Source organism: Neomonachus schauinslandi, chromosome 14 (genome assembly GCF_002201575.2).
Source record: "Neomonachus schauinslandi chromosome 14, ASM220157v2, whole genome shotgun sequence".
Classification (NCBI taxonomy): Eukaryota; Metazoa; Chordata; class Mammalia; order Carnivora; family Phocidae; genus Neomonachus; species Neomonachus schauinslandi.
The window spans coordinates 38,976,037-38,997,863 of NC_058416.1; the positions used below are offsets into that span (position 1 = coordinate 38,976,037).

General features: G+C 33.0%; 1 protein-coding gene across 1 annotated transcript in view; it reads left to right on the forward strand.

The window, feature by feature from the left end:
* CCDC178 (coiled-coil domain containing 178) overlaps positions 1 to 21,827 on the forward strand; it is a 398,973-nt gene that overhangs the window by 120,971 nt on the left and 256,175 nt on the right. The window contains exons 12-14 of the mRNA XM_044921257.1: positions 7,761 to 7,944; positions 19,548 to 19,610; positions 21,007 to 21,168. Coding sequence (XP_044777192.1) covers positions 7,761 to 7,944; positions 19,548 to 19,610; positions 21,007 to 21,168 — 409 coding nt within the window. The remainder of the gene's footprint in view (positions 1 to 7,760; positions 7,945 to 19,547; positions 19,611 to 21,006; positions 21,169 to 21,827) is intronic.

The window sequence follows — 21,827 nt, forward strand, 5'->3', positions numbered from 1 at the left end:
CCAGACTGTTACATTAGACACTTTAATCTGTTACTTGTAAAACTTCAGACTCCTCTTGTACCACCTCTTTCCATGATCTCAATGTTCTATCCTATTAAAATGCTAATATATCCAAACTTATATTGTTTTAAGCTTTAATCTTTGTCTGTGGTATTCATCTGATTGAAAATTTCCTTCCTTTTCCTTCCCCTCCCCCTTTTCCTCTTTTTCTGGCTTATAAAATATATATATGATTAATTGATCATTCATACAATAGGTCAGACATTAACTCTTCCCAGGTGCTTTCCCTGTTGGTAATTTATTTTCCCCTATTCCCCAAACAAGGTGGTATTAAATGCTTCTTCTGTTTTTTTCTATTATTGTACTAATGATTGTACCAAGATCTGTTATTTTGAGTGTCTTTTTTCCTTCGTGAGCATATAAATTGGGAAGCTTAGTTTTAATTCATCTTTGTATCCCAGTCACCTAGCATAGCATTTGATATGCAATCAATGCTCATAAGTATTCATTTAACTAACCTCCTCTGATTTCATATACTTTTTGCCCAGGACTTGTCTCACTCTATACAGTTACTGATGGTTTGTTTTTGTTTCCTCTCAGCTAAGCTCCTTGCTTTTAGGCATTGTGTGTGTTTGTGTGTGTCTGTGTGCTTGTCTGTGTTCTCAGTAGGTGTTAAATAAATCACATAATGAACTAATGAAAGCTGAATATAAAAATTTGTTATCCTTACTTCTTTCTTTGCTTCAGTATCTCTGTGCTTCTATTCACTCTGCTATATGTTTGTTCTGATGTCACCTGTGAATCTCATTTTTCTCCAAAGTAGTGTTAATGATTATTTACCTTTTTTCAGATGGCACTGTAATAAAGATCCATGCTGTTGATACTTTCTGATTAACAAAAAATGACTTACTAAATCATTTGTGTATGTTATTCAGTGTGTATGAGTACAGTGTATATATTATTCTCAATGTATTTAAACCTGATCTTTGTAACAACCTTAATGGTAGGTTTTATTACCCAAATTTCACAGATAGGGAAATTGTGTATGAAACCATCCCCCCATATTACATAAAGAACAATTAGAATTTGATTGCGGATGTATCTGAATCCAAAATTTATGTTCTTTCTCAGAAATACTGCTTCTCTATCTCCACTGGCAAGTCTTGATTCCTATTTCTGACATGTTATAGCAAACTGTGGACATGACATTTACTACTTCCAAAAAAAAAAAAAATCAAAAGCCTATTACTTTATTTAATTCTCCATCTCTATTTGGCTATACCACTGCTTTCTCAAAAGAGCTCTGTTCTTCTTACTCTTTTATTTTTTACTTTTTATTCTTCCATTTACCTGAATCACCTTCCCCTAATCCCAGCTTCTTTTTTCCTTAAGTCTAAAAATAATAATAACTTTTTAAGCAAATCACTCATGCTCATACATCTATTGAATGCCCTCATGAAAATTCCCCAAATTTTGACTGATACATATATTCTAAGATTCCACTAGAATACCACCTCACTATTTGAGGTCATTTCCAACTGTTACACTATTTGAATGAATTACATAATCAATTCAGTATATGATCTATTGTTCATATATAGTTCATTTTAAAAATGGCAACATTGAAAGATAGATGTCATATTTCTTAACAGATCTTTGTTCATGACTATGCATACAAATATTTGCAAGCCCTTTTGGTGATGATAATGATACATCATTGTTTACCTTGTAGTACAATGTGTAATTAGTAATTTTGTCTTTCAGATAAGCCAGCATCCTTTAGAAATGGACCTTTTACATTTGGGACATTTGACTTGAGCAAGCAACTTTACTTGATTGCTTATTCACATGATAGGCAGGCTTCAGTAACCTAAGTCAAGGAAAATGAACTTGTTTAAGATGACTTGAAATTGATTAATTTGTATTTAGTTTGCTTGAAGTTAACCGTGTGGTATGAATTTCTATATAGCCATTTTCTTACTTTCAAGCTCTGTAAAATATCTACTCCTAATGCTCTACTGTACCTGAAGCAAGACAATGCCATTGTAACTGCAGTGATCCAAAGATGGGGTTGATAATCAAGGGAAATGAGCAAAAAAGCTATTGAATACCATAAAGACATACTGGTATATTTTATGAAATGTGTTTATCAAGAGTTAACAGGATAGTGATTTATTTGTAGAGATAGCAATTAGAATATTATTGAAGTTGTTAAATAGGCTGGAATACTTAGAATGAATCCACAGGGTACTGTGTTTTTCATACTCGCTTAGCTATATCTTACCAGCCTATTAATTTGAGTTACTTCACAGGAGTATAGAATATGATTTTTTCAGCATTTACCAGCACATTTTTCAAGGAATATTCTTAAACTATTTTGCTTTTATTTTATTTTTTACTTTTTCAGCTATTGAAAGAGAAAATGCTATATGCACCATTCAAAATTAACTACTCACCAATATTTTAGCCTATTTTAGACATTTTTTAAGGAATTAAAATATTACAAATAAATTGCTCTTCCCATTTCCATTCTCTCTGTGTCTGTGCAGAGGCAATCAAAACCTGAATTTGGTCTGTATTTAGTACATGAAAGAACTTGGATTCTCAATTTTTAGACCTCCACATTCCCAACAATCTTTTCTTCCATCTCATACCAACCACCTTCTCTTATAGTTTTACCCTTACATCTTACCATTTCCATTAATGGAGTCACCTCCTGGTTTCAATTTTAAGAATCCACTCTCTCACAACTGATACCTTTCTTTCCAGCTTACTTACTCTACTATTACCCTCCAACAAGTATTTGACACTTTAAGATGACCAGTCTATTATCCCTACTAATTTTTTATATCCCACCTTTTTGTCCTTCCTTCTTTTTTATACAGAACCTAGTTAATATCTGACCAAAATAAGCATTCATATAAAAAACCTTCAAATTTTATTTCTGTGACTTGAAAAGCCCTATCATTTAACTAAAGCAGGATCCCAACAACTGAATGTGGCTAAAGTAAAACACAGCTGTGTTAATTAATTTCACCTTGGGTGGATCATGTTTTGGTGGGCCCTAAAGGACAAGAAGATGGGATATAAATAATTAGTAGAGCCCTAAGTGTTATAGAATGTGAGATCTCTTCATGAAGAATACAAGGTTATGAATATAGAATTCCCACAACCAGTTCAATGCCACTTGACAAGGATAAATTATGTCAGAAAGAGAAAATAGTCTTAATAAATTTTGGTTAAAATATCTTATTTTTACAAACTCTATAAAAAATGTATGACCATTTGAAAACACTGTTAGAGACACTCAAAAGACTTTACAAGGGGTTGGGGTCAGTTAGAGGCCCTCATATTTAAGCTTCATTAGTACTGCAGTAAATTTACTGCTGAGTAGAACTTAAATTCTATGGCTATAAATCTCAAGTCACATTCACCACTACCAAAAAATTTTTAGACAATTCAGTTTTTCTGAGAACTATTTCACATCTTATCACTCTTCATTCCTAATACCCACATCATCCTCATTTTAAAGCTAATAATCTTCCCAAATAATTAATAGAGGACATAGAAGCAATCAAATGAAAATTACCTCTTTCTCTTGCTAGCCTATTTGCGTCTGTCTTTACATACTCTGTGTTCCTCTCTATTAACATATAATAACGGAAGCAGCTCTTACATAGGAGTTCCCATCACCCACACACTTGCCAAATGGATGCCACTTACTCTTTTTTGAAGAAGATTTTATTTATTTATTTGAGAGAGAGAGAAAGAGCATGGGGGGGTGCTGCAGAGGGAGAGGGAGAAGTGATCCCAAGACCTTGACATCATGACCTGAGCCAAAAGGCAGACACTTAACCAACTGAGACACCCAGGCACCCCTGGATGCCATTTACTCTTACACATTTAGGGGCTTTGCAGCTACAATTATCTCCTCTGTCCCATGAATTATCATTATTTCCCTCTACTTTAATAGCATATGAACATTGCATAATATTGCTCATCTTAGAAAAGAAGAAAACACAAGATAAAATAGAGCCCTACCTTCCAGCTCTGCCCTCCTATTCTTCATAGCAAATCTTAAGTGCACATTCCTGTTTCCATGAACTCACATTCCGTTTTCTATTCAATCCATTCATACAAGGATTATCTAAGTATCATAGTCTAGATCCAAAGTCATTTTTTCTTATCAATTTAAAAGTATTTTCATGATTTCTTTTATTTAGTTTTTTAAAAATTATATATACTTAAAGTTTACATCATTTGGTTTTTACCTTCCAAGTTACAGAAATTCCTTATATATTTTGGATATTAACGTCTTATCACATTAGTGGTTATCACATAAATGGTCTGAAATAGATTTTCTCTCATTAAGTAGGTTGGCTTTTCAAATTATTGAGAGTTTTTGTTTTGTTTTGTTTTGTTTGCTGTACAGAAGCCTTTTAACTTAACATAGTCCCACTTGATTTTTTACTTTGTTTCCTGTGCTTTTGGTGTCATGTGTAAAAAAAAAAAAAAAAAAAAAAAAAAAAAAAAAATTTTTAATGAAAAATTTTTTTAATTTTTTTTATGCCCCTTTTTTTTTTTTTTTTTTTTTTTTTTTTTTTTTGGTCATGTGTAAAAAAAAAAAAAAAAAAAAAAGTGCCAAGACCAGTGTCAAGGAGAATCTTCCCTATATTTCTTCTGGGAGTTTTATAGTTTTAGTTCTTGTATTTAAGTCCTTAATCCATTTCAATTTAATTTTGTAAGTGGTGTAAGATAGGGGTCCAGCCAATTTAATTCTTTTGCATGTGGCTGTCCAGTTTTCCTAACACCATTTGTTGAAGAGATGATTTTTTCCCCCATGTGTGTTGCTGACATCCTTGTCAAAAGTTTTTTTCTGGGCTCTTCATTCTGTTTTATTTGTATATGTGTCTTTTTTATGCCAGTATCATACTGCTTTGAATACTCTGGCTTTATAATATTGTTTGAAATAAGGAAATGTGATACCTCCAGCTTTGTTCTTCTTTTTCCAGATTGCTTTGACTATTTGGGGTCTTTCGTGGCTTTGTGCAAACGTTAGGATTTTTTTTTTCTATATCTGTGAAAAATGCCACTGGAATTTTAATAGAGATTCATTGAATCTCTAGTTTGCTTTGGGTAGTATAGACATTTTAACATTATTAAATATCCCAATCCATAAACACAGGATATCTTTCCATATCTTTGTCTTCCTCAGTTTCTTTCATCAGTGTCTTATGTACAATGTCAGTATGTAGATCTTTCATATCCTTAGTTAAATTTTATCCTACATATTTTATTATTTTTTGATGCCATTGTAAATGAGATTGTTTCACTTTTTTCAGATAGTTCATTGTTTATGTATAGAAATGCAACAGATTTTTGTATATTGATTTTGTATTCTACAACTTTACTGAATTTATGTATTAGTTCTAACAGCTTTTTGGTGGAGTTTTTTAGGGTTCACTTTATATAAGATCATGTCATCTGCAAACAGAAAATTTTAACTCTTCCTTTCTAATTTGGATACATTTTACTTCTTTTTCTTGCTTAAATACTCTAAGACTTCCAGTACCGTGTTGAAAAAGATACGGTAAGAGTGGGCACCTTTGGCTTGTTCCTGATCTTAGAGGAAAAACCTTCAGCTTTTTACACTGAGTGTGATGTTAACTGTAGGCTTGTCATACGTGGCTTTTATTATGTTGAAATACATTACCTCTATATACAATATTTTGAGAGTTTTTGTCATAAATGGATGTTGAATTTTGTCAAATTCTTTTCTTCTTCTATTGACATGGTCATATTTTTATCCTTAATTCCACTAAAGTGGTGTATCACATTTACTGATTTGCATATTTGAACCATCCTAGCATCCCAGAGATAAAGCCCACTTGATAATGATGTAAGATCCTATTAATTCGTTGTTGAATTCAGATTCCTAGGGTTTTGTTGAAGATTTTTGCATCTATATTGATCAGGGATATTGGCCTGTAATTTTCTTTTCTTGTAATCTCCTTGTCTGGCTTTGGTATCAAGGTAGTGCTGGCCTCATAGATTGAGTTTGGAAGCTTTCCCTCCTCTTAAATTTTTTAGAAGAGTTTGAGAACAATAGGCATTAATTCCTCTTTAAATGTTTGGTAGAATTCACCAGTAAAGCCATCAGGTTGGGTCTTTTTTTAATTAGGAGTTTTTGATTACTGGTTCAGTTTTCTTATTCATCGGTGATCTGTTCAGATTGTCTATTTTTTCATGATTCAGTCTTGGTAGATTGTGTGTTTCTAGGAATGCATTTCTTCTGGGGTATCCAGTTGGTTAGCATACAATTGTTCATAATAGTAGTTTCTTTGATCATTTATATTTCTATGTTACCAGTTGTAATGTAGCCCTTTCATTTCTGATTTTATTTGAGTTTTCTTTTTCTCTCTCTCTTTTTAATGTAGTTAAAGGTTTGTCAGTTTTTACATATTTTTTAAAAAAATATTTTTTTGTTGGTGATCTTTTCTATAGCTTTTGGTTTATTGCACTTGTTTCTGCTCTGATTGTTATCATTTCTTTTCTTCTAACTTTGGGCTTAGTTTGTTCTTACTTTTCTAGTTCTTTGAGATGTAAAGTTAGGTGGTTTGAGATCTGTCTTTTTTTTTTTTAATGTAGGCACTTATTATTATCAATTTCCCTTTTAGAACTGCTTTTTGTATGTTGTGTTTTCATTTTTTTTTCATTTTTTCTTTACCCATTGGTTGAGTTCTTGGTCTCTGGGTCTTTTCTTCCCAATGCTGTAGCTTTCTATAAACCTATAGCCTTCATCAGTAAGTTGGTTCTTTCATAAACAAGCACAACTGATAGAAACCCCTGCTGTGATGTAGTGAACCTTGCCCAGGTAACACATACCTTCAGCTAGTTTCTGGCTGGTTCTCCTCCACTTTTATTTTGCTTTCCAGTTTTATTTCTATTCCATAGAGACGGTTACCTCATGTGAATGTAGCTATGTCTTATTTTTATTTTCTTCTTATCTTGTATGCCTCAATGGTATGTATCTGGAAAAAGGTGGTATCCAATCTAATGTCTTACTTTTTCCCTCTATTAACTCTTTCTCCTTAGCTATTGGTTTTCTTTTTGGTTTTTTGTTTGTTTGTTTTTTAAAGATTTAATTTATTTATCTGAGAAAGAAAGCATGAACGGCGGGGAGGAGCAGAGGGAGAGGGAGAAGCAGACTCCCCGCTGAGCAGAGAGCCCCGAGATAGGGCTTGATCCCAGGACCCTGAGTTCATGACCTGAGCCAAAGGCAGATGCTTAACCAACTGAGCCACCCAGGCACCCCTGGTTTTCTTTTTGAAAGTTTTGTTTTACTTACTAGTTTTCTTTTGTTAAGTTTTGTTTCTCTTTTTCATGGACTGCATTTTTCTCCTATTTGATTATTCTTAATAGCAATGTTATACAGGATTAGAAGGGATGGATTGATATAGAAGGAATGAATGCTCTGAAAGCTGAGCATTTGAGGTCTCCAAGCCTTTTTTATTGATATCCTTCTGAGGTGGAGCACAGCTTGACAATTAAGAGTAGTCAACAGGAAAAGCAGGAAAATAAATAGAATTTTGGGTCATATTCTTTGTATTCAAGTTTTAGTTAAGTATCTGGTTTATTTTATATTTTTGGCAACATTTAAAACATGACCTTGTTCCTTTTTTACTATTATTAAATGTATTTGCCTCAATATATAGTCTTTTGAAACAATCATATCAATCTTTTTGTTTTGTTTTTTACAGTATAAAGAAAAAAGCAGAGTTTGAGTCTGAAATCCAATCTTTGATGAAACTAAGGTCAAAAAATGATGAATTTCTTAAACAATTATACAGGGAAGCTTATCAGCTTGGTGCTGTTTTCCACCTAACCAAATTTAAAACAGAGGAATTAGAAGAGAAAATAGCAGAAGTGAGAAGAAAATTCAAGGTTTGTATCTCTGTGTTCTGCTTAGTTGTAAAAAACGGTAATTAACCTCAGTTTTATTGATTTGTTGATGATAGTTTGATTTTTTTTAAAGATTTTATTTATTTATTTGAGAGAAAGAATGAGATAGAGAGAGCATGAGAGGGGGGAGGGTCAGAGGGAGAAGCAGACTCCCTGCTGAGCAGGGAGCCCGATGCGGGACTTGATTCCGGGACTCCAGGATCATGACCTGAGCCGAAGGCAGTCGCTTAACCAACTGAGCCACCCAGGCGCCCGATGATAGTTTGATTTTAATTTAAGTTATAATAGCCTTTTAAAATAATTACTCCTTCTAATAAATCTGAATAAAATCATTTCTCTTCAGCTGCCCAGCATGAAGAGAAGAGGAATGGGGCTCAGTGTAGCTAATCAACATTTAACGTCTGCCTTTTGGTGTTACTGACCATAAACTACCTGGATCACCAGAAGAATGGTGCTTGGTTTAAACTCATCCTGTGTATCTAATGTATAATAATAGTTCCAGCCTATGGTAGGAAGAAGGGCTGCTGGGAAGTGCCCTTGCACCTTACTAATAGAAGAAAAGGGATTACCTACACCAGGCCTGCAAGTTACTGGATTCCTGAGCACCAAGCAATGCTTAGTAGACCACAGTGTTTCCACAGAAACAACTGCTCGTAGGCCTCAAATCTATTCCTAAGTGAGAAACATGATGAATAGCCACCCCCTGTCATTTGGTATAGACGCTAGCAAAGTCAACTCCATTTTGCCACACATAAAGGACCACTTTAACAGGCTACTTCTGTCCATCACACATCATATTCACACTCCTCCCATCTTTAGCATTTACTTATTGAATACTTATTATCATACAATTATTTATAAAATTCAGAATCTGTGTTCTTTGTTCAGTGAAGACTTTCTCTTGTACTTTCTAAATTTAGGACACTTAGATTGTCTTCCAATAAATGTTTCTACACCTGAGAGACTAGGATTTTGTTCCCACATTGAATCCAGCTGTTCGATGGACTTGTGTATTTTACCTCTATCCCTTCCCATGGATTACTCAATGGGTTTTTTATGCCATATATGTTCCAAAATTAGTATGATAGAAACTATATGTATAGTAAAAATTAACCTCAAAGTTATTTCATTTTTTTATTTTTATTTTTTTTAAGATTTTATTTATTTGACAGAGAGAGAGACAATGAGAGAGGGAACAAGCAGGGGGAGTGGGAGAAGAAGAAGCAGGCTTCCTGCCGAACAGGGAGCCCGATGGGGGGCTCGATCCCAGGACCCTGGGATCATGACCTGAGCCGAAGGCAGATGGTTAACGACTGAGCCACCCAGGCACCCCCGCCTCAAAGTTATTTTAAAAATATAAAGCATGTGATTATACATATATAATAACACAGTAGATGTTGTTTTATAATTTTCTTTAATTTTTCGTTAGTCTGTGTTTCTCAATGGCCAGTAATTAATTTTTTTTTCCACTGAGGATATCAGTGAAGACATCAACCCCTGATTTGGTCACTTAACAATGTCTCTTAATTTTTTCAATTAACAGGAAACCTTTGTTCACATATTTATCTCATACCTGTCACAACCTGCCTTCAGTTCTTCAGCTATATGGCTTCACTAGCCCAAGTCACTCATCTATTAAGAAGGGTGTTATATTGAATTGTTTATTTTTTTTCTAAGTTTTCCTGATGCCATAAAATACAGTTTATAGGTTGAGTGCAAATTTGATGTAACTCCACTGTTCTTGCTTTACCAACCTAAGGCAAAGTGTAAGTGTCCCCCTGGTTTTATTCAAGCAAAATTGAAGAAAGTATTAATCAGGTCCTTTCCCTACCCTTTAGTAGCTAAGACACAGAAAGAAGCAACAGAAAGAAATTATGCATTTTAGGAAGTAATTCCCCATTACTAAACACTTCCACTAATCTCTGAGCTGAATATATAGGGCATTAATTTTCTTTGATGTACACATGTGTATCTGTGTCAGAGTGGTAATGAATTAAAAATAAATTTCTAGAGAGTCCTTAGGTAATTCAGGTTTGGAGTAATTCAGGTTTGTAGTTTTGCCTTTGTAATGACCCCACTGTCTCTCATTGACTAAGCAATAAAAATCTATTTAATTTTCTGAGTCTTGGCATCATGTTTTTCTTGCAGGTAACTTTGTATATTTGTTGATTCTGCCCTTAATTCATGTCTTCTAGAAATTATAGCATTACCACATCTGAGCTAGCTTTGAGAAATAACATTTTGAAACCTTAGAGGTAAAATTTCTGAGTTATGTTTCCTCAAATTAATGTACCTGTACAATTCTCAGTAAGACTTAGGCAGTCTTAGACTAGAAGCAACCTTGAACAATCAAGATATTTGGCAGTTTCTGGAATTTTCCAGCTATTACAGATAATTTGTCCCAATTTTTTCATACCTTCAATCCCGATAACTCACCTATTCAGAAAAGACACGGTTAGCTAAGTCCCAGGATAAAATTATCCACAGGGATTGGAGATAAGTCAATAAAAGGGTAGTATGTATTCAATTATGGTATTGATGGAATGAACAGAAAATCATTCAGTGTTGTCTGAAGAATGTAATATCGTAACAAGAAAAATCTTGAAAGCTCATCAGATATTAAGTACTTCTCAACGTTTAAATAGAAAGTTTTTGTGCAAGCTGCAGGAATTTGGAGTGTTTTTTGAACATACTAGAATTTTGGTGGAAAAGAAGAACATCAGGCTACTCTGGTTCTAGGTTAAAAATCATAGTACTAGAACTAAGTGGAAACTTAGTAGAAAAGAAGAAAGGAAGACAGTTTTCTGCAAGCCTACTGTAGGCTACTCTATACATGTTAATTCACTGTTCATAATACTGTGGTGTTATTAGTTTGTTCATTTTGGGGTGAAATGATTTGCCCAAAGTAGCATAGTTTTTAGGTCGCTGTGTAGAATTTGGGGACAAGGTTTTCTGATGCTGGAGTTGATCTAAACTAGTCAGTCAGACACTAAGGAGATATATACTCCAACCAAAAAAGATTTATTCAGCCTCAAAATTTCAAAATAACCATATTAGGATCACCTTTTAGACTTTATTTTTTAGTATTAGAGTCCCCACAAAATTGAGAGAAGATACAGAGATTCCCCATATACCCCTGGTCCCCACACATGCATGTAACCTCCGCCATTGTCAACATCCCCCACCAGAGTGGGACATTTTTTACCAAGGATTAACCTATATTGGATAATGGTAATTACCTAAAATTTATGGTTTACATCACAGTTCACTCTTGGTGGTGTTGTGTACATGCCTAGATTTTGAACAAATATATAACAATATGTATCCATCATAATAGTATCATACAGAGTATTTTCACTGCCCTAAAAGTCCTTGGTGTTCTACCTGTTCATCCCTTCTCCCTCTGATGGCAACTATGGCAACCACTGGCATTTTACTGTCTCCATAGTTTTACCTTTTCCAAAATATCATATAGTTGGAATAATATAGTATATAGCCTTGTCAGATTAGATTGTTTCACTTAACTAATATGCATTCAAGATTCCTTCATGTCTTTTCATGGCTTGATAGCTCATTTCTTTTTAGCACTAAATAATATTCTATATCTGGATTGCCATAGTTTATGTATTCACCTATTGAAGAGCACCTTGGTTTCTTCCAAGTTTTGGCAGTTATAAATAAAGCCACTATAAGTATCCATATACAGGTTTTTATGCGGACATAAAATTTCATGGGTATGAGTGAAGGAACATGGTTGCTGGATCTTAGTATATATTTAGTTTTATAAGAAACTGCCAAAGTGTCTTACAAAGTTACTGTACCATTTTGCATTCCTACCAGCAATGCATAAATCCTTCCCAATAGTTGATGTTGTCAGTGATCAGGATTTTGGCCATTGTAATAGCCATGTAGTGATACTTCATTGTTGTTTTTTAATTTACATTCCCCTGATGACAGATGACGTATAGCATCTTTTCATATGCTTATTTGCCATTGTATATCTTATTTGGTGAGTTTCATGTTAAGTTCATTACCCCCCCCCTTTAAAGTACTCTCTACACCCAACATGGGGCTTGAACTCACAGCCCCCAAATCAAGAGTCCATGTTCTGACTGAGCTGGCTAGGTGCCCCAACATCTTTGACCCCCTTTTTAACGTATTGTTTTCTTACTGTTGAGTTTTCAGAGTACTTTGTATATTTTGGATAACAGGTCCTTGTCATATTTGTCTTTTGCAAGTATTTACTCCCAGTTTGTGGTTTATCTTCTCATTCTCTTGACTGTGGCTTTCATAGAGCTAAAGGTTTTAATTTTAATGAACCCAGCTTATCGATTATTATTTTTTTTTCACAGATCGTACCTTTGGTGGTGTATCTAAAATGTTATTGCCGTACCCAAGATCATCTAGGTTTTCTTTTGTTATCTTTTAGGAGTTTTACAGTTGTTTTTTTTTTTTTTTTTTGATGTACATGTAGGTTTATGATCCATTTTGAGTTAATATTTGTGAAAGGTATAAAGTACATCTAGCTTCATTTCTTTTTGCATGTGGATGTCTGGTTGTTCTGGCATCATTTGTTGGAAATATTGTCTTTGCTCCACTGTGTTGTCATTGCTTTCTTGTCAAAGATCAATTGATTGTATTTCTGTGGGTCTATTTGTCTATTCTTTTACCAGTGCTGCACTGTCTTGAATAATGTAGCTTTATAGTATGTTTTCATGTTAAATGTGTTTATGCCTCTTCCTTTTTTCTTTGTCAATATTGTGTTGGCTATTCTGGGTCTTTTGCCTCTCCTTATAAATTTTAGAATCACTTTGTCAATAGCCACATAATAACTTGCTAGGATATTGGTAGTGATTGAATTCAGTCTACACATTGTGTTAGAATGAACTGACTTCTTGACAATATTGAGTCTTCCTATTGTTAACATAGAATATCTCAACATTTATCTAGTTTTTTTTATTTCATACATCAGAGTTTTAGAGTTTTCCTTATATAGATCTTATGCATATTTTATTAGATTTAGAGTTAATTATTTCATTTTGGGGGGAACTGATATGAATAATCATTGTTTTTAATTTATAATTTTACTTGTTCATTGCTAGCATATAGGAAAACAATGGAAGATTGTTTATTCACATTGTGTCCTGCACCTGTACTTAATTGCTTATTATTTCCAGGGGTACTTTTGTTAATTCTTTTGGATTTTTAAATATACAATCGTGTCATCTGTGAACAAAGGCAGATTTATTTATTCCTTCCAAATCTGTATATTTTTTACTTACTTTTTTTATCAATGTATTTTCAAGGCTTACCAGTTCAATATTGAAAAGGAATGTTGAGATGAATCATCCTTGCCTATACCTGATCCTACTGGAAAAGCTTTAGTTTCTCACCATAAACTTTTATTTTAGCTGTAGATTTTTTGTAAATATCCCAAACCCCTCCCTCCCACACACACATTTTAGCTTCAGTAATGCTGGTCTTACAGAATGAGTTAGGAAGCATCCCTCTGCTTCTATCCTCTGAGATTATAGAGATTTAGTATAATTTCTTCCTTAAATGTTTGATAGAATTTACTCGTGAACCCGTGTGGGCCTGGTGCTTTCTGTTTTGGAAGGTAATTAATTATTAATTTCATTTCCTTAATAGCAGCATATTTAGATGATCTACCTCTTCTTATATGAGTTTTGGCAGATTATGTCTTTTAAGAAATTGTTCCATTTCATCAAGTGTATCCAGTTTTTCAAAATAGAGTTTTTCATAGTATTCCTTTACTGTTCTTTCAATATCCAAAGGATCTGTAGTGATAACTGCTTTCATTTCTGATATTAGTAATTTGTGTCCTGCCTCTTTTTTTCTTAGTTTATCTGGCTTCAGGCTGATCAATTTTATTGATCTTTTCAAAGAACCACATTTTGGTTTCATTGATTTTTTTCACTATGATTTTCTGTTTCCAATTTCATTGATCTCTGCTCTTAATTATTACTATTTCTTTTCTTCAGCTTAGTTTTGATTTAATTTTCTCTCCTTTTTCCAGTTTTTTAAGGTTGAAATCTAGATTATTGGTATTAGGTCTTTCTTCTTTTCTAATATATGCATTCAGTACTATAAATTTCTCTTTAAGCACTGCTTTTGCTGTATCCCACAAATTTTGATAAATTGTGTTTTTGTTTTTATTTAGTTCAAAATATTTATAAATTTTTTTAAGATTTATTCCTTAGCCATATGTTTTTTAGAAATATGTTGTTTAGTCTCTATATATTTTGGGATTTTTCCAATAAACCTTCTATTAATTGATTTCTAGTTTAATTCCATTGTGGTCTAAGAGCAAACATTGTATGATTTCTAGCCTTTAAACTTCGTTTAGGTGTTTAGGGATTACTTTTAATGCTAGAAAAAGACAATGTGTTATGTCCTTACAGTGTTCTAGGGCACAGTAATCTGATCTATAACTTTATACTTTAGAAGATTATGATTTTGCTTGAGTTCTTTTTCAAATATTTATAACAACCCTTAACTCTTCTTTAGAGAAAAATCTTGGCCCTCCCCTCAAATACTATCTGTTAATCTCCAAGATAAAGCTTATATAAGACCTTCGTCTGAGCAAAGTAAAAATCAAAACCTTCTAAAAAACTTTCTCAGAGGTCATAAATTTTACCACTTCAGGCCTTCTTAGAGAATGTTCAGTTCAATTAACAGTAAAATAGCTTTAATAAGCCAAAATGTGATTTGTGTACTATACAGCTTCTATCATGATTCTGATTGAGACTGATGATATTTTAAAATGGTTAGAAAATGGACATTCTAATAATTTATTTATTTTGATTCTTGAGGATTTATACCTATTAGTAAAATATAAAGTGTATTACTCTTGACCCATGTACAGTAGCTTTTATTGAATTATAAGTTGATATTACATCCTTGACTTTTAACAGAAGTTGGTGAAAGTAATGGTCAAAATGGATTATTGCTGCTTGATTTTTTAAATTAATGAAAGAGGTAGTCATGTTGTTCAAGATGGTCAAAAACCTATGCACTTAATTTATGTTAGATTTCAGAACTAAGAAAAGCTTTTCTTGATAAAATTATATTCCTTCTCTCTTAATAATTGGCAGTCTCTAATGTTTCATGTTTCCTTCTGGTTTAAGCAGCTCAGAAACTCAATCATTTATGCTATAGATTGCAAGCACAGTCACTCTTCTTTATTTCTTTCTGTGTTCCATATTAACAGCTTTGATCATGTACTCTTTTACTTTTGTTTCAGTGTTTTTAATTTACTAAGATTCTTCCCTAGTTCTGTGAAAAATACTCTTGGTATTTTGATAGGGATTGCATTGAATCTGTGGATTAGTCACTTTGTGTAGTATAGATATTTTAACAATATTAATTTTTCCAACTCATGAGCAAGGTATATCATTTCATTTGTGTTGTCTTCACTTTCTTTCATCAATGTCATACAATTTTCAGAGTATAGGTCTTTTACTTCCTTGGTTAAATTTATTTCTGATATTTTATTGTTTTTGCTACAATTTTAAATGAGATTGTTTTCTTAATTTCTCCTGCGACTTTATTATTAATGTATAGAAATATAACAGATTTCTATGTATTATTTTGTATCCTGCAACTTTACTTTACTGACTTATTTATTAGTTGTAATAATTTTTTGGTAGTCTTTAGGGTTTTCTATATATAGTATTATGTCATCTGCAAATAGTGATAGTTTTACTTCTTCTTTAACCAATTTGAATGCTTTTTATTATTTTTTTCTTGTCTGATTGCTGCAGCTAGGACTCTCAGTACTATGTTGAATAAGAGTGGTGAGAGTGGACATCCTTGTCTTGTTCCTGATATAAAGGAAAGATTTCAATTTTTCACCATTGAGTATGATGTTAGCTATTGGTTTGTCATGTATTTATTATTATGTTGAGATATGTTCCCTCTAAACCCATTTTGTTGAGAGTTTTTAATCATGAACAGATGTTGGATTTTGTCAGATGTTTTTTTCTGCATCTGTTGAGATGATCGAATAGTTTTTATCCTCCATTTTGTGAATGTCATGTATCATGTTGACTGATTTGTGGATATTAAACCAGTATATGTAGAGAACTTTAAATACAATTGTAATCTATAGTTAATTAACATTATTTCTAAAAACAAGGCTTAAAGAAAATCACTAGATAATAAAAATGAACAAAGGGTACAAAGATACATGTTAAGTATGTTTATAATAGTTACAAAATAGCAATAAGAAAATATGCTCCAAGAGGACAAGGATTGTTTGTTTTGTACACTGGGGCATCTCAATGCCTAGAACAGTGCTTAAAACAAAGTAGGTACTCAATAAATGTTTATGGAAAGCATGAATACATAGTTAACATATAATGGGAAAACAATACACAAATTTTACAGTAATAGAATAGTTGTTAAAATATGTGAGTACAGGGATAAATTGTAAATTCAGTTTTTAATTTTAAAAAATTGGACTTTTTTTTAGTGGCTCAGAAAGATCTTACTAGGCTGACTCTACCAAACATAACAACTTTAATGCCTGGACCTAAAATGGAATACACCAAAAAGTCACAATGCATATCTTTGGGTTTGTGGATTCAGGTTATTTTAATTTTACTTTTTGTAATTTAAAAATGCTTCTACAAAAAAAAACTATGTTTTTTTCATAGAAAAAGAAAGATAAAATAGTACCTTTGTGTTTATTTTTAGAAAGAATCAGTTTGGGCTGCTACCTGGACTTTTTGTTAGGATCCTGGCCACTAAACAGTACTCTCACAATGTAGAGCCAGAGCTGCTCTGTCCCACTGATTCAGTCCAACTCAGTTATTTGCAGAAATACTAAATTTTTCTTTCTGACTATAGCTCTAAATTTTAAAGTCTATTTATTTCTGTCCTGGTCTCAGACCTTTTATAATTATTTGAATTCTCCAGCTTTTGTCTTAGCTCCCCTCCATCACTGGAAAGCAGACTGATGCTACTTCCTTGATTCTGAGCTTATATCTATTTATATTTAGTATTTACTTCTCTTTTCTCTTTAAAAGTGCTTTTCTGGACACATAGCATCCTTACATTGCTCTTCAGTTCTTTGTCCTAGCATAGGAGTCTCTTCCAGTAGAATAGCTCTTTGCTGCCACCTTCTGGTTTTTGGCTGCTAAAGCCAGGCGGCAGGTCAAAGGTGACCATTTTAGTGTGGGCTCTTCCCAGCATCAGAGAATGCGCCCCCTTTTCTTTGGCTTCTTTCGATCTCTTCAAAGTGATCTTTTGATATATTTTATTCTCCAAAACTGGAATTAACTAGTTGTTACAGAGACCTTATGTCCCCAAAGGCAAAATTTTTTACTAACTTTTTACAGAGAAAGCTTGTTGACCTCTGCTCTAAAGAATATAAAAATAGCCAAGTATAGGGGGCAGCCACAGCCTTTATGGATGAAGAAAGTGCCCAAAGAAGTAATAAGTATGGAAGAGGCTGCCTTCCCCCAAAGCAGAGTAAGGTCTTACTGGAGAGAGTGTGGCTGTGTCTCAGTGAATGACCATAAGCAGCCGCTTGCCAGATGCCAGAGAATTTGATGGAGGTTAAATGGAGTTTGAATGGAGTTTCTGGGTAGAGAACTTGGCTGGAGGGTAAGCACCATTGGTTTTCCGCATACCAGCTGGCAGCAGTTCTGCAGAAAGAAGAAGAAAATAACTGGAATCTGAACAAGGATGTGAAGTGCCTTGCTGCAGCCTTGTAAGCCCCTCCACTGCCCTCTATTGACAAAGCCTAACTTAACTCCAGCTGGCAAAAGAAAACTGTTTACACATACAGCTCCAGTATCTCAGATTAGAGTTAAAAGAGTGGATTTAGAATTAAGAGGCAATAATTAGATAACTGGCACAAATACGTAGTTCACATGCAAATTTCTCTAATTCAGTTGATTTCTGTATGTAACGTAGCACCATGCATTGCATTTATCTCATAACTTTTGAGTCTCCTTTCATCTTAGAATCTCCTACATTAAAAAAAAAAAAATTGTCTTTCATTACACTGACATTTGTTGAAGAGTCTAGGCCTGTTACTTTGCGGAACATCTCTCACTATGGATTTATTTTTTGTTTGCTCATGATTAGATTCAGGTTAAACACTTTTGGCAGGAATATTACATAGTTATAATATTGTGTCAGTGAAATATCACAAAGTACATGGTATAAGTTTGTCTCAGTACTAGTGAAAGTAAGTTTGATCATCTGGGTAAAGTTATGACCAACAGATGTATTCATTTTCCTGCTGTAATTAATAGGTACTCAATTGAGCAACATTTTAAGAACATGCAATTGTCTTTGTTTCCAAAAAAAAAAAAAATGCACTTCAATTTAGCATCTATTGGTAATTCTTGGTTGAATCCATTGTTGTAATAGTTGTGAAATGGCAATTATTGTGGGCTTTCATTCCCTCTACAATGAACTGGCAATGAGAACCGAAAAGTCTGGCACAAGCTGGGTTGTAAGCCGTATTGGTAAAAGTGGCAGTCTTCTTCCAGTTCTGATTCAGGCACTTATCTCTGCATTTCCTACCACTTCACCTGTTTACCCAAGTCTCAGGAAAACATCTTGTAGGCCTGGTTTCACTCTCCATCCTTAACATGCTGTTTATAAGTAAGAATATGTGTGACTGTGATATTTTAATGGATCTTGGGTTTCTCATTATATAAAGAGATTTTTTAAAGACACATTTTTGAATTTAAAAGAACCTAAAACTTTTACAGTTTAATTACCCAACCTAGGGACCAAAAGCAGTTTGTTTGTTATTTGTTAATGCATTTATTCAACAAATTATTTATTTAGGAAATGTTTTTACAACTACCATATAACTCTGTCATTCTGCAGCCTCTCTTCTTGAACATTTTCAATAATAGTTCAGTTGGTATTTTACTAAGTAGACCACACTCTGTCTCATGTTGTCTACAGTATTATGTATCCATTTAACCCTGATATTGTTTTTAGCAGCTACATAATTCATATTGCATAATTAAAAGGCAGTATCTCTGATTGTGTGGTAATGTCAAGTATAACTATGGAGAGTTTAAATCTATCCACATATTTTTTGCCCACTAACTTTCAAGGAATAATTTTTTTTAAAGAAAAAAAAATTTATTCTAGTCAAATGGAGAACCTGATCACATTACAAACTTCAAACTTGAATTGTGTCTATCTTGTTTTCAAAATTGAATGTGTGCCTTCTGTAAAGTAATATTAAAAACAAACTGATAGTTTTTAAAAAGAGGAGTTGAAGACTGGTTATTGGTTACTTTAATATTTTAGTTCAGGGTTATAAAGTACAAACTGAACTGAACTGAAATTCTGTATTCTTTTTCTTGGGGTTGTATCACTTACTAACTTTGCTTCAAATAACATCAGGAGTTTGGTTGGTTGGTTGGTTGGTTGGTTTTTGTTTTTTTATAATACTCAATTTTTAATGAATATTTTACTCTTTATTATAATATAAGTAAAATGTATCTTGTGTTAGCAATTGTCCTTAATAATGTTTTCTGATATCCTATAAATAAAACCTCCTTTTCTAAAAATTTGGTAATTTATAGGGTAGAGAAGAATTCTTGAAAAAACTCACACGAGGTGAAGTGGCTAATGGAATGATGATTCAGGTAATCCTAATTTGGTTTCAATATTTTATTCTTCCTTTAATTTGCATTTTACTTAGCATTTTAAATCTGCCTGTAATGAGGCATCTTTTCACTCCTTGGTTTGCAAGCCAGCAGTTTCCTCTCCTCAGCTGATGACAGTTGCCCTCTGTACAACCAGCAGTATCTGATCACGCATAAAGAAACTGACCTCCCAGACACATATCTTATTTTGTGGCTTAATGGGGATTTCTGCCAGTCTAGTAAAAGGGCAGTGAGATCTTATTCCTAAGTGTCTCTTTAGTTTGCTTTGTGATGATGCTATGTTTTCTTTACTTTTAGTGCCTTTCAATGGAATTTCTTTATTTAACACTGAAAGAAAAATATGATAATTAAATTATTATAGCTAGCAAAATCAGTTTTAATTCTTTTTATCTTTATCTACCACCTGCATATCCTTTGGAACCAGGGTTGGATGTTTTCATCCTTGGCATGTTTCTAGAATGCCTCCCTTTCAGAAATACATAAATATTTAAAATTATAAAAATAAAATCAAGAGGCAAAACAGTCCAAAACAGTGTTATTTTATACACTTATTTGAGATTATCTGGACCTCTGGTCTTCTTTTAAATAAACACAAATTGTGATTTCTTCTGTTAGGAAATTTGGCATTTTTAAATATATAAAAGCAGTGTTTCTTTAGTTCTATATGCTGAAAATGCCAAATTTTCTGATTTATTTTTCTGTGAGTATATATGTTCAATAACCCCATAATCTTCTAGCCCTTTCTGCTTAATATTTTGTCATTAACTTCTTGTTCATTGGTTTTATTAGATCTTAGATTACAAGAATTGCATATATTTCAGTATTTGTTGTTAGTGTGCTTTTTAACCCTATTATCTTCCAATACTTACTTAAAAATGTTTCATTTTCTGGGTGATGGGCATTGGGTAGGGTATGTACTACGGTAAGTGCTGTGAATTGTGTAAGACTGATGAATCACAGACCTGTACCCCTGAAACAAATAACACATTATATGTTAATAAGAAAATTTTAAAAAAGAATATTTCATTTTTATTGTCTATATTAAATTTTTCTCTCATTTTTTCTAATAATAACTATGCATTGTATAAATATGCTATATTCATACCTGTTGCTTTTTATGGTGGCATAATTTATTTTTAATTTTCAAATAACAACAAACATTACTTCCTGGCTCAGGAATGAGACTCAATAAATGTTTTTGGTTTTTTTTTTTAAGTTTTTAATTCCGGTTAGTTAACATACAGTGAAATATTAGTTTCAGGTGTACAATATAGTGATTCAGCAATTCCATACATCACCCTTACAAGTGCACTCCTTAATACCTATGTTTAGGTAATTAATAACTGAATGAATTATTTAAAATCTTTGCTGGCAGAAAAGACTGTATACCATTCAAGAAGAACAGATACTTGAGAGGCGGGAACTTTTGGAAAAGAAAGCAATGTGTGCCCTGGCACTGGCAGAACTAGAGGCATCTCTGCTTGAACTAGAAGAAGACGCTATAAGAATCAGAACTATCCACAAAGAACATTCTGATGTAAGTATTTGTAATTAATCCAGAAGCTAATTTCCAGGAATATTTAAGTCAAATCATGTATGTGATTTTACATTATTACTTGGAATATTATGATTTCACATTAAGACATAAAAGCATGAACAAAATACATATATTATGGCCACACGACTGATCTGTAGTGAAACTATATAGCAAGACTACTAATGCTATTACCTGGAACCCCATACTCTATATTAGAGTGTACTTAGGAAAAGCAGTTTTCAAATAAAAGAGTAGTGATTTATCTGATGTGATTGCCCACTATGTTAAATTTAATTCAAAGTCTTCACTGCTTGTTAATAAAATGCTAAGGCTGTGTTTGCTCAAATATAAAATATAATGCAGCTTGGCATTTTTATGGCAAATATTTGATGTATGTAGAAGAAGTTAAGACACCTAGGATGAAAAATAAAGCAAACGTCGATAAAATATTTTCAAAACAACAAGTTTATGGCAGTAACTGATATTGCTAGCCCTTCCCAAAGAAAAATTTAGTAGAAAAATATGTATGCATCATGTCATTAGTCTTTTGGAAAAGTGGAGGGTGTGGTAAGAGTTATATATTCTTGTCCTTAGATGCAGGGAGGACATACATATATTCATCTGGGCCATTTTGGCAACAGGATTTTTTTTTCTTTGTA